Genomic DNA, 13,430 nt, shown 5'->3' with positions numbered 1-13,430 from the left:
ATTTAAACCCATGAGCGATTCAAGCAGCCATTATTTAAGTTTTCTTGATTTGATTAGGGCTAATAAACGGGGCAATCAAATTGCCCTGTGAATTTCTTTGATATACCATAGTTCACTCTGAAAACTCATTGTATTGTGTTCATAATATTCCTTGCTTACAGAATGACACTTGGGATACTGCCTGCCTTAATAAGACTAATGGTTTCTCGCTCTCTGCAAATATGTCATCCTAGAAGCCTCTATAACTTCTTTTCTCCAACTACTGAGAAAAAACCCTAAAGATCCCCATATTCACACTGAAGGCATAAATGAATGGACTTGAAGTTCCACAGAGGATATTTATATATCGGTCAACATCACAGCTAGAGAAATTAAACAAATCACCCCCATAACCAACCAAACATAAAACCCAGTGTTTAGGATTGCATACACAAAAATGAGTGTTAAAAAGAAAACAAAAAGGATGTTAACTGTCCACTTCATGTTGATTAGGAACAGTCTCAGCTTTAATAGCCAATAACAATTTAATGATTCTGTGTTTATTCCATTAGTATTTCACATTCAGACTGTCAGGCTAACATACCCTATTCATTAACTCTATACTGAATACTCTTAAACTATACCCGAATCCAGGCTTGTCTATCAGTAGTAAAATGAAGGTCATCAGATTCACTGGAAAGCCTTGCATAGCATAAATGTTTTATAAATCCTGTATATACATTATTGTAGCCAACCAACTAGAAGTATTGTCTTCAGGTATTTAGATTAAGGACTTTTCTTTTTCCTAATGAACCAAAAAGAGTCAATCAGAAAATCCCTGGAGTAGTAAAGAAGAAAGAGAAATTAAACAAGCTAGCAAAAAATACAAGTTTCAGTACAAAAAAAAAACCCAAACATATGCACAGTAAATGACACTACCTCATGGTTTTCTTAATAATTTATCACCTGGTGAGTAAATTATTCTTGGTAAGTATTTCTCAGGTAGCTTATTTTTGTTTCTCTGGAGTGGGGTGGTGTCAGGACTGGGTCTTGAACTCAGGGCCTCTTACTCTTACTCAACTTTTTAGCTCAAGGGTGGGGCTCTGCTACTTGGGCCACAGCTCCTGTCTCCTTTTTGCTAGGATTTGTCTGCCCAGCCTAGCTTCAAGCCTCCTGAGTAGCCGGGTTACAGGCATGAGCCATCAGTGGTGGAACTCAGCTTGCTTAGCTTACTCATGATCATTTTAGCCAAGAGACATCAGAAGGAAAGAATCCATTTTGCTTAGTTTGTAGCTCTGTAGAAAGAGTCCCTCTTCTTTTGAGCACTGTACTCATACGCTGACATGTTGAAACTCTTTTCTACAGCTACCTAAGATAACTTTTAAAAGGGTTTATGAATATTAAAAATATGAATTAAAAAATCAGGAAAGGCTTAGCCTTCAAAGTGAAAGGAGAGATGCTGTCCTATCACAGAACAAACCAGAGATAGAAAAATCATCCTTACCCTAGTGGTATAAGCTGCTTCCGGGTCATCCTCCAGCACTCGGGACATACCAAAATCAGATACTTTGCAGACCAAATTGCTGTTTACCAGGATGTTGCGAGCAGCCAAATCTCGGTGTACATAGCTCATGTCAGATAAATACTTCATCCCTGACCCAATGCCACGAAGCATGCCCACCAGCTGGATGACTGTAAATCTGCCATCATTCTTCTGCACAGGAAGGAAGCAGGGAGTAATACCATCAGCATTCAGCCACATTCATTATCACTAAGCATTTATTACCATGATCGATTTTTGATAACTGCATCCGGTATGCAATGAAACTTCAACATGATTTCTGGGCCTTGCTGAACCAAAGTTACTGACTCTCTAGTAGAAAGTATTCAAGGAGCTGGGTTTGCTTTCCTGTGATAGATGGAAATTGTCCAACTGTAATGAATCTACGGGCTCAAACAATGCCACGATACTAGAATAAATCAAATACTACCTTCCTCATCTATGGATTATTTAATAGCCTATAAAGAAAAAAATTCATATCATTCTCTATATCTCTCCTTCTTCTGCTGCTCTAGTTTAAAAGTACATGAATCCATTCCAACAGGATGAATATAAGGAATCATTCTTTTCTCAGTACTAATATTTACTTGGAGGCTTAATATAAAGTAGACACATACCCTGAGGAAAGCATCCAAGGAACCATTCTCCATGTACTCTGTGATGATCATTACTGGTTTACCTAGAGTTTTCAGAAAGAAAAACAAAAACCCTTGATGAGAGTGGCAGTTAATGAGATAAAAATGGGCTGTGCACAATTTTACTGCCAAGACACCTGTCTTGTGCGATCTAATTTAATTAAAACAAGCCAAGCTTATGCCTCAGCTGTGGGAAGCTAGGGATGAAATATTAAAAGGACGAGTAGGTTTAGATTCCATCTGGAAAGTTAACCCTTTGGGTGGCTTTGTTGACAAGGTCTTTCACTGAAGTGGCCTCTGGTATCCAGGGAGCATGTGAATGGATAATTGCTCTAGCGAGCGAAAAGGGAAAACTATGAATGGGCAGACCTGATTAAATGTGAAGAAGAAGAAGAAAAAAAAGCAACTATGGGGTAATTAATTTATTTTGTCCCCGGAAGAGCCACTTGTGGGATGCTAAGGATGTCCATGGGCCCAGAAACCATTTTCTTTATTTCTGGAAACCCAGATTTCAGAGGGGCAGTCTCTATGGCAGAGGTAGATCTTTTGTTACACAGTCAGCCACTCTTCAAATCCAAGCAGGCAAAAGGTGAGGCTTTGTCTTTGTCTTGCTCTGGCCAGGGTTGTACCCTTTCCTTATCTATAAATTAACTTCTTCTCTTGCTCCCTTTAAAAAGCAAACAAATCTCCCAAACCATCACAGAAGGCATTTAGTAAAGTCATTTCATCTAAAACAGATATTTGAATTCACAACTGGAATGGTCTTGCTCCTTTCCCTCTCTCCTGGCAAAGAATAAAAATGTGTTTTATGGGCAGTGGGGTAAAGAAAGTCTTATTTCAGTTTAGTTCTCCTTCTAAGGGGCTTAGAAAATAACATGTTTAGTTGTTATTCATTTTCACTGACAATGAACTCAAGGTCTGAAATTCCTTCTTCCTGAGGGCTTTCTAGAGAGAAGGAATTGGAGGAGGGTGGACATAAACCATGGTAATCCTCCAGTTTTGAACCAAGAGAAGGAAGAATTAAAAAAAAAAAATCCATTAAAAATTCCTTTGAGGGTAAATTAATGCCTATTTGATACATTAAAAATATTCCCAGTTTTATTGCTGTACAATTGACTGGGAATTTTCCTGCTGAAAAGTAACCCTAATTATTTTGGAATGGGGAGAAGGCAAGACATACCTTCATTTTTGAGCTAAAAGTTTTGACAAGTTTTTGGTATCAGTGATGTCCAAGTCCTTGAGTGTGGTACGTGAGTGAGTGCGTGCGTGTGTGTGTGTGTGTGTGTATGTGTGTGTGTGTGTGTGTGTGTGTGTGTGTGTGTCCTGTCTAGGAAATCTTTTAAAGGCAACCATTTTTGTATTAGAAGACTGTTCCAGGGAGATTGAAATTTCAAGCAAGGAAAGACATCTGAAAAAAAACAAGTAGTTATGATGGTAAAGACTAAAGGATGAATCAAATCTCTTCCTATCTTCCCCTTTTCTGAAGACACCAATTGTGGTTCCTCTTTTGATCCTTCTTCAGCCTAAATGGGAAGGGCTGTATTTTCAGACTCATTTACTGGCTACCAGTCTTAGCACAGAACAAATATGTCTAAGTGAGTTTTAATTAATCTGCCTCGGTCAAAAGATACTTTGTCATGTAATGAAAGACAGGTACTCTCATGTCTTTGAATTAACACCTATTTTCATTTTACTAGTGCCTCTGGAGCTTTGGGGAAAGAGAAGACCCCAAAGAGAGGGAAGAAGAGTAGGGAGAATTTAGGATCCACTTGTCAATTTAGGAAGTAACTCAGGAAAGTGCTGGTAACGAATTCACACTCTTCCACTCCAGCCTTTCACCCTCACACCTCCCTACCCCGACTCTTGGCACCATCTTTATAATTTCTCTACATTTCCTTTTCTGTTTACTAAAACATACCCATTTGTCCAAAACTTTACAAGCTCTACAAGAGGAATAAAGAGGAAAGGCCACACCCACATTAGGTCTGCTAAGGCTGGGCTCAGGAATGGAGGCCCCCTCTCAGCACTACCCCTCCACCTCCAGCCCTGGGTATAGAGTATGGGGGTACCAGGAGAAGAGGGCAGAGAGCCCAGACAAGCTCCTGTGGTGGAAATTTTAAATCATTTTAATTCAGTGACAACTGCATTATGCAAATGTATCCAGTCATTTATAACAGTTACAGCTGTAATAGCTACCGGTTTTAGAGGCACGGTGGGACTTTAACACAAAGATTCCCTGTTTCTTGTCTTTTCTGTAGAAGTACCATGAAAATCACTATCTGCAGCAGGAAAACCACCCTGAGTGGAACACAGCCTCTTTTTTTTTTAAATTAAGAAAACGGACCTGCACAAGTATTTAAAGGGAATGTTGTCTTTTAATTAAAGTAGTCAGGGGCTCTAGGTAGCTCCGAAGGCCATGGGCAACAGAAAAATATCCTGTCGGTAAAACTAATCTTAAAAAGCAAATAGAGCTACTCTATGCTAATTATAGCCTTCACCTTAGGCAGAAAAGTATATATCCTTGGCACCAAGTTTCCAGTTTTGAAGGATTCTCAAGATGAGCAAAGGTGGACCTTTTAAGATGTAATAACACTAGGTAAGGTGTGTGTGCATTTTAAAATCTACTGTTAGGCACCCTACTCCAAATATTTTATTTTACCACACTCATCTCCCTTCCAAATAACTTCGTAAGGCAAGTTCCTGGTCTAGCACCATTTCTTTTTTTCTTTTTTTAAACAAAAAATCAGAAACAGAAAAATTGAGCCACCAACCAAGGTGAACTGCTTTGCCCCTAGGCTAATGCTTCTCCAGAGAGAGGGCTTCCTTAGTCCAGAGCTCTTTAGAAATGCAAACTCAGGGACCCGCTCCAACTGCTGAATTAAACTTCCCCAGAAGGTTAAGAAACTTCTTAAGTCTATGTAAATTGGAGGGGACTATTTTCCCTTTTTAGTAACCTCCCATTTCTACTCCTACAGATCTTCAGGACTGCATCCTACTAATATTTAACCAACAGTTTATATCTCACTTTTCCTTTTAAACCCTCTCCACCTCAGCCGGGGCATTAACTACTGAAACAGCCATTGTCTCACCTGTAAGCACATTTTCACTGACACCTTGAATCAAAAAAAAAAAAAGTCTGGCCTTCCTGCTGACATAGCCCCAGGCTTACAAGATCCTAGCTGGAAGCAGTAGATATTAGGGCTCTTGGAACACAGCCACCTTAAATAGTGACCGCTTCAGCTGTCCTATCTAAGGGACACTTTCTAAGCCCGTCTTAGCCAGCCTTGAAGATGTGCTCAGGGTTTGCTTTGCAAGTGCATTTGTTGAGCTGTGCCGTGTTTTAACTGAAGCATGGTTCATAGCCTTAGAGAATGCTAATGGACGAAGAAAGGGAGGTTCAACCAGGTGTTACTGTAAATAGGTATGGAACAGCTATCCATCAGGCAGAGCAGACAAGCAAATCTCCCAAGACAAGAAAGATTCCCCAGATTCGCTCCCGGCACCTGGAGCCAACACTTCCAGCACAAGGTGTGGTGGGGCTTTTTGGTGTGCATCTTACGGAAATGTATTTAACTTTTATTTTGCTTCCCATCTGCTTGCGCCTACTCTGTGACAATCCATTTGGCCTAGCAAAGATTTTGAAAGATAGTATGGCATATCAAAAATTGGCAAGATTTAATTTTTCCTAAAATTTCACACAAGCTGCCTTGGAGGGAAGGATATCAGCTGAAACCATAGACCCATTTAGAGTTGACTGCAAGATTAATGACTTGTCCTGGGCTGATTTCCTCCTATTAGCAATCAGTGGGTCTGTGCCATCTGTCATTTCCCTGGAAAGAAAATGTGTGTTTAATTTCCCAGTAATGCCGAACTTGGCTTTGAAAAGGGAGTGACTTGAATACTTACATTTGGTGACAACACCTTCCAAGTGGATAATGTTTGGGTGGTCAAACTGTCCCATGATACTGGCTTCACTCAGGAAGTCTCTCCTCTGCTTGTCTGTATAACCGGCTTTCAGAGTCTTGATAGCTACACAGATCTCTCTCTTGCCAGGTACTTTGAGACGCCCGCTACAGACTTCACCAAATTCACCTTTGAAAGTGGAAAAGGAGAAGCTGAGATGGACCGGAAGAAAAGAAATCGCTAACATTCATTCTGTACTTGATTACAGAACCTTACCTAGACCATTTCATGTAATTCTCCCCCAGACACTGAAACACACACAATTAGCTCCATTTTATCAGAGTATACTTTGGAGGAGGAGAGGAACAAAAACCAAAAAACAAAAACAAAAAAAAACTCCAAAACTTGCTGAAACTCTTAAGAGTTATGGTTAAAAGTAAAATGAACATTTAATTTAGTCTGACTTCAGTTTTCACACACGCCTATTCATTCCATTCAAAAAATCAAAATTTGGGCTGGGAAGGTGGCTCGGTGGTAGAGTGCTTGCCTTGTATACGTGAGGCCAGGGGTTCGATTCCTCAGCACCACATAAGCAGAAAAAACTGGAAGTGGTGCTGTGTCTCAAGTGGTAGAGTGCTAGCTTTGAGCTGAAGAGCTGAGGGACAGCACCCAGGCCCAGAGTTCAGGCCCCATGACTGACCAAAATAAATAAATAAATAATCAAATTTTGAGCTGGAGTACTTCATAGCATAGCACATTTTATGCTTTGAATATGGAAATTTCATCATACAGTATTTTCATATCTAGATAAATACAAAATATATTTTCACATATGTACATTTCTATAACTTAAATACATAATATCCATCAGAAAAGCAGACTTATTAGACAGAGGCTCAGGCACTTACCAACTCCTATGACTTTTTCAATCTTTATACAGGAGGCATCGATTTCTTTGGCAAATTCTCTTACTGCCTGGTTAGGATCTTCGTATGTAAAAGGATCCACGTATGTTCTAACGCCTAAATAATGAAGATGGGATAGGTGGACAGAACACTTATCAGGAACCACCACTAAACATAAATCCTTAACATAGAAAAAGTTGGGTTAGCTGTCTGGTCTTTGGGAAATGAAAACGCTTAAAATCTTGCTCTGGTTTTCATTAGTGAGTAAACAAAGAATTGTTAGCTGTTTAAGAGTCTCTAGCTCTACTGATTTCCTGGAATGTGTTCATACTTCAAGGACAAGAGTTTAAAAACAACCCATCCCACAGACAAAAAGTGAATCTTTTTGGAAATTTGGAATGAGATAGCCCAACATGGTTGTCCTTATCAGTTACTCATAGCTACTTGGCCCAGGCTCTTAAGTTCTCCCTCTGCTTTTCTCTTATCAAAAGTCATTAGAACTCTCTTTTTCCACTGGCCCTGTCTACAGAGTATCAGGTTTTGACCAATATCTGGACCAACTAAATATATCTAATAATTAACAAGTTTTCAGGGCACTGGTGGCTCATGCCTATAATCCTAGCTACTCCAGAGGCTGAGACATGAGGATTGTGGTTCAAAGCCAGCCTGGGCAAGAAAAGTCCAGTGAGACTCTTATCTACAGTAAGTTACTCAGAAAAACCCAGAAGTGGCACTGTGACTGAAGTGGTAGAGTACTAGCCTTGAGCAAAAGAGCTCAGGGGCAGCGCCCAGGCCCTGAATTCAAACCCCATATCCAGCAAAATAAAAAGAAAAAAAAAAAATCTAACAAGTTTAAATTCAATTTAGGTTAGGGTCATATACACAAGAGAGATATCAGTTGGTTGATTTGAGATATACTTACTCTTCACTGGGCCTTTGTTTTCAACCCATTTTGGGAAGACTATATACACACTTCTAACTGTGAAGTAAGTTCAGATGGAGATAATTGTTACAGACTACTTGTGAATGGAAGGGTAATCCGGCTGTACTTCACAATCACAAACCAAATTCAGAACATGAGCCATGGCCCTGAATACATAGAAGAGCAGTTGGCCTAATCTCTTTGGTTTTCTCAGCCTGCCCCTCTTGTTCCTTGTCTCTGCTTTCATTTTTAACAACAATCTACTTAACAATCTACTTAAGTTGGCCTTGTCTTACTATCATTTCCTTTTAATGTATCATTTCTGTCTACAAACATACATTCCTTGTGAAAAGTAACAACAATAAAAAAATAAAGTTTTATAGAATGAAAACAAGAAGGACTACATAGAACGTTGTTAAACTTCGCAGCAGATAGAAGCTTCTCCTAGTGGTTCTCTTTCCTCTACCTCCTATGCTAATGTTATGCACATCTTAGTTCATATGTTAGCTGTCAGCCTGTTAAAGTTCAAGTTTACTTTCTGTTTGCATGAGCTACGCCCCTAACAGCACACGTGACATTGGCTGAGGGATGAGACAGTACAGGCAAGGTGTGCCCAATGCTCCAGTGTTCCTTAGTCGTCAATTGTTTAAATCATTCTGGAGCCACTTCGTTGAATTAATTCCTTGAGCCCATCTGGAACATCAATATACCCTACAATCCATTAAACAAACAAACAACCACAAAAGATACTGCAGTCACTAACTCTACATCACGTAATGCTGTTCAGTGGAGAGTAAGGATTACTATCTTGTTTCTTTTTCTTCTACCACCCCAACCCCAATTTTTAGCTTCGATCAGAAAAATTACCCATGAAGTCTTTAAGATAACTACCCCTTAAGCTACTGGAACGTGCCAGAGTGAGGATAAAATAATGAAAATGAAAAATCCATAGGAACTTTTCTACCCCTCATCTTTAACCTTACTTTAAATAATCTCAAATCATTTGTTGCAGATTGATGCCCTGGAAATATATTGTTTGGACAAGGAATACATTATACAAACATTAGCAACCATATTCATTTTAGGTCCTTCTAAACTAGGAAATATGAAATATACTCTAGAAATAAAAATATTTTTCACTGAGTGCTGATGGTTCATGATCTCAGGATCACTGTTTGAAGCCAGCTCAGGCAAGAAAGTCCATGAAACTCTTATTTCCAACTAACCACCAGAAAACTGTAAGTGATGCTGTGGCTCAAAGTTGTAGAGCACTAGCCTTGAGCAAAAAAGCTTGGACAGAACCCAGGCCCTAAGTTCAAGCCCCATGACCCACCTCCCTCAAAACATTTTCTTCTGGTACCTTGATTTAAATGTTTTTCTTCGTCTGCTTCTTGCTTGGCTTTACTATATTTACTCCGCCTATTAAAAAATGAGAAACAAAAATAATTTTCCTCTAACACAAAAGCGATGACAAAAGCCATAAGACAAGTTCTTTATTACCATAATTCAAGTCAAGCAAATATTCAATATATATTTTACAGATAAGAAAACTGAGGTCCACAAGGAATGGGTCAGAGGGCTGACAAGTCATGGTTTCAAATCTAATGCCAAGAGTCCAGAGTCTCTGCTCTTAACTATATATTTTAAATACTTTATTAATATAATTTCAATCGCCAGAGAAAACTTATGCTATTGAAGACAAGTTTACTAGCCATTATATAAACACATTTATATTTTTAATTAAAATGAGTTGCCATGAATAATTCTGCCTAAACCCAATGGCAATAATATTCAGTATGTCATAGCAATTCATAGTGAGCCCCGTTGCTATAAATACCATAGTCACTACCACACAGGCTCACTATCATATTATACTTTTAAAACAATGTAACTGTTCGTTTCTCTTACAATATATAAATCTTTCAATTACTCGAGAACATTTAGGGAGCAAATATTTGCTGGGTACTAAATCAAATAAGATTTTATAGAAAACTAGTTTTGACTAAATATTCTTCCAGTAAAAATGGCTCATGGATTTTAAAGTTTATATTCTGCTTCCACTGCCCAGTGAGATTTGGTTTTGAATTTGGTTTTATTACAAAGTCAGGGGAATTATAAATCTGCAGAAGATATAAATCTCAAATGAGAAATATAAGCATCATTTATAAAAGCAGAAAATAGCTGAAGATAAGAATCAAATATATTAAATCTATACACATACACATGCACGCACGTGCACACACATTTTTTTAATGTATGTGATGCTGGAGATGAGCCCAAGGTTCTGCATGTGTTAGGCAAAGGCTCTATGGGACAGCACCCATACCCTAGACCTTAGATATTGACTCAGGACAATGTATATGCTAAAAAGCAATTGGTAAATCAGCTCAGTTGGTATCACAGCTCTAGAGTTTAAGAGGCTGAAGCTAAGTCAGTGAACAAAAAGTCCAGTTTCTGTGACACTATCGGTATGTAAAATTAACATTGAAATTTATAATCACTTGGTGTTGCCTGAGTTTTAAGGACAAGTTAAGACTCTCAGATGAAGAAATGAAAGCTACAAGCTAAGGAAAGACTCCTCTTGGCCACAGAGCCTGACGTCATGTCAGAATCTGATCCCTCAACTCCTGAACTTTGCATAAGGGTGGAAAGGCAGAATGACCAGGCAAAGGAGAACGCAGCAGAGAACCTAAAGAAGCCAGCCAAAGCTTGGTGAGGCGCCGCCCATCGCAGAGCGCATGCTCAGGGCTTCCCTCCCACATCCTCTCCCAGTTGTCAACCATTGCAAGAACCAGCTCAGCAATCAGGCCCTGGGAGCCTACAGATGTTCCTCCACGTGGTTAAGTCCCTTGCAAATAATAAATACTTTGCACTTTTACATGGCATTTAACTTTTCAAAGTGCTCTCAGCACATACGTTATCTCCTCCCCTAACAGTTTGCAAAGTAGGAACCAGCTTTGCAAAACCGAGACCCCAGTTACCACGGGTATCTGAAGCGTGCATATTTTGGTACCAAATAACAGCCTGTGTTTTCCTTTGTATTTAACTTTTCAAAGGGCCTTCAAACAGGTCTATTATTTCATTGCATCTTCACAACAACCTCGTGAAAGGAATCAGGTGGGGAGCCACACATTCACCCCATTGTACAGATGAGAGGACACGCAGCCCCCCTCCGCCCCCCAACACACACACTGAGTTACAAGAACTACATAGCTGCCATGATCCAGTCTGTAATTCACAGGTGCTCTCCTAGAGGAGCAGTTACAAGGTAACTGGTGAGAAGTAATAGTAAATTTATCAGTAAATTTACTTAAATTGGATTCAACTTTTTTTTTTTTTTTTTGGTCATGGGGCTTGAACTCTGGGCCTAGGTGTTGTCCCTGAGCTCTTCAGCTCAAGGCAAGCACTTTACCACTTGAGCCGCTGTGCTACTTCTGGTTTTCTGGTGGTTTATTGGAAATAGGAGTCTCACGGACTTTCCTGCTCGGGCTGGCTTGGAACCGCAATCCTCAGATCTCAGCCTCCTGAGTAGCTAGGATTACAGGCGTGAGCCACCAGTGGCCGGCTCGGGCCCTGAACTCAGGGCCTCATGGCCCTCACTTAGCTGTTTCCCTCAGGACTGGTGCTTTGCCACTTCAGCTACTCTTCTTGCAGGTTTTCTCTAATTGGAATAAGAGTCTCATGTTTTCTGCCTGAGCTAGCTTCAAATCGAGATCTTCGGTACAGAGGATTGATTCCAGGTGTCCGCTCCCTGCACCCAGCACACCTGCCCTTAAAATCTATTGCTTCATGAATAAACAACATTCTATGAAAGATTGTCCCTCCGATGTCTTCTCTACCCATCCTTTCTTTGCCTCTCATAAGAAAATAATGTGAGACTAGACTACACCAATCAAGGCACAATAGAGTCTGCTAGTTGAGGGACTGTGTTTTATCAGTGCTGCCCAAAGCTCTGCAATCTGTTAAACCATTTTAGATCTTTAACATTGTAGAACAGGAGGGTCTTGTGCATGCTTAGTGCCTAATCATTGAACCACATTCGCAACCCCCTGGCATGCACGTAGAAACCTTCAGCCTCAAGCTGCCCAGGAACATGGCTTTTGGTTTTACATCAAAAACATTCATTAAAGGTAGCAAAGCCAGAGGAAATACAAATGCCAGGAGTCATTAATTACAAGACTGATTTTCTCATGCTTTCCTCAGACTTCTCAGCATAGAAAGAGGCATTGGAATTGTGATGAAGGTGTCTATTTTACAGGCACTTCCTTACTCAGAGTGTTATTTGGGGGAGAGGACCCGACCGGGACACAGAGAACGCCAACAAATGAAACACCAGGATTATTGTTCGAAGGCTAATTGCAGCCCCATTAGCTCTCTAATACCTTGGAAACAAAAATGTCCACGTTCTTCTTGACTTTTGTCACCTGATGACCCTTTCCTTTCCCCTTGGCTCAAAGGAGGACAATGTGGCTCATTATTGTCCCAGGAAAGGCGCTTACTCTTAGGACAGCCTGCCTGGAGCAACCCAAGAGCCCAAAGAAGAGCCGACATCTGAGGCAGATCACCTGAATGGCGGAAGCAAAGCTTTGTGGAAGATTTTTCTTAATTACAGAGTTGTAGACAGGCTGACCCAGAGGGGCAGGAGAAGAGCGGTAAGTAGAGTGAGTGGTCAGTAGGGAACAGGAAGCCTTTTCACAGCAGGGGTTCTGGCAAAGGGCCTGGCCCTCCCCTCTGTCATCCCAGGGCCCCACTAATGAGAGTATTAACCAACATAGTTAGGAACAGCCTGAACCCTCCCAGCCCGATGTGTTGTTTCTGGCACCTTGACTATTCAGTAAAAACAAACCACAGGCCTAGAGCCTGCTTTTATCAAAATGGAACTTTCATGATCAAGTGGACAGATTTTGGTGGATGGGGTTCATCATTCCAAAACCAATTAGTAAAAGGTAAGTAATTTATTTGGCTAGCAGTGCAGATACAAGGAGATTGGCAGCATAGTAAGAAGCCAGACTTCTAGAGGGCCCCTGGCCAGCACTCAACCCCATCACCCATGAAGATTCACTGAGGCCCAGCCTTCATTTTCCCTTTTCCTATGCTGTCCTTGTTCTCACGCTGAATGATGTCTGAATGTTCTTCATGAGCAACATTTTGAAATAGTTGGGATTGGACCACACGATTGCATGCAAGTAAATAGTGTTCCTCAGGTGCCATCTGCCCCCTAATTGTGCAAATTTACATGACTTCATCAGAGCCAATTTAGGCTCACATTTAAGTGTGTTCAATTCTTATGTGATCATAATATTCCAGAGAAGAAAATTAAGGCACAGGGGAAGACAGATACAGGAGGAAAAGAAACCGTGTTAGCATCCTGTGAACTGTTAGCTCCAAAGGCAGAAATATTCACTTCCAATAAGAACACAAAAGTTACAAACTCTGACTTTGCATTGGGTATTTAGGACTTGTTGTTCATCCACGGACCACAAGTTTCCAAGACCTGATAGATGTGTCTAAATTATGCCTTCACT

General features: G+C 40.3%; 1 protein-coding gene across 1 annotated transcript in view; it reads right to left on the bottom strand.

Annotated features, from left to right (window-relative positions):
* The window catches only part of Epha4 (EPH receptor A4), a 142,804-nt gene that overhangs the window by 16,243 nt on the left and 113,131 nt on the right, over window positions 1–13,430 (bottom strand). The window contains exons 9-13 of the mRNA XM_042679274.1: window positions 9,266–9,324; window positions 6,987–7,100; window positions 6,082–6,267; window positions 2,158–2,219; window positions 1,484–1,693 (exon numbers count right to left, since the gene is read on the bottom strand). Of these exons, the coding sequence (XP_042535208.1) occupies window positions 1,484–1,693; window positions 2,158–2,219; window positions 6,082–6,267; window positions 6,987–7,100; window positions 9,266–9,324 (631 nt within the window). The remainder of the gene's footprint in view (window positions 1–1,483; window positions 1,694–2,157; window positions 2,220–6,081; window positions 6,268–6,986; window positions 7,101–9,265; window positions 9,325–13,430) is intronic.

This window comes from Dipodomys spectabilis, unplaced genomic scaffold (assembly GCF_019054845.1).
Source record: "Dipodomys spectabilis isolate Male_0828 unplaced genomic scaffold, ASM1905484v1 ptg000051l, whole genome shotgun sequence".
NCBI lineage: Eukaryota > Metazoa > Chordata > Mammalia > Rodentia > Heteromyidae > Dipodomys > Dipodomys spectabilis.
The sequence above is the reverse complement of the archived record's forward strand: the minus strand, read 5'-3'. Positions and strand labels throughout refer to the sequence as shown.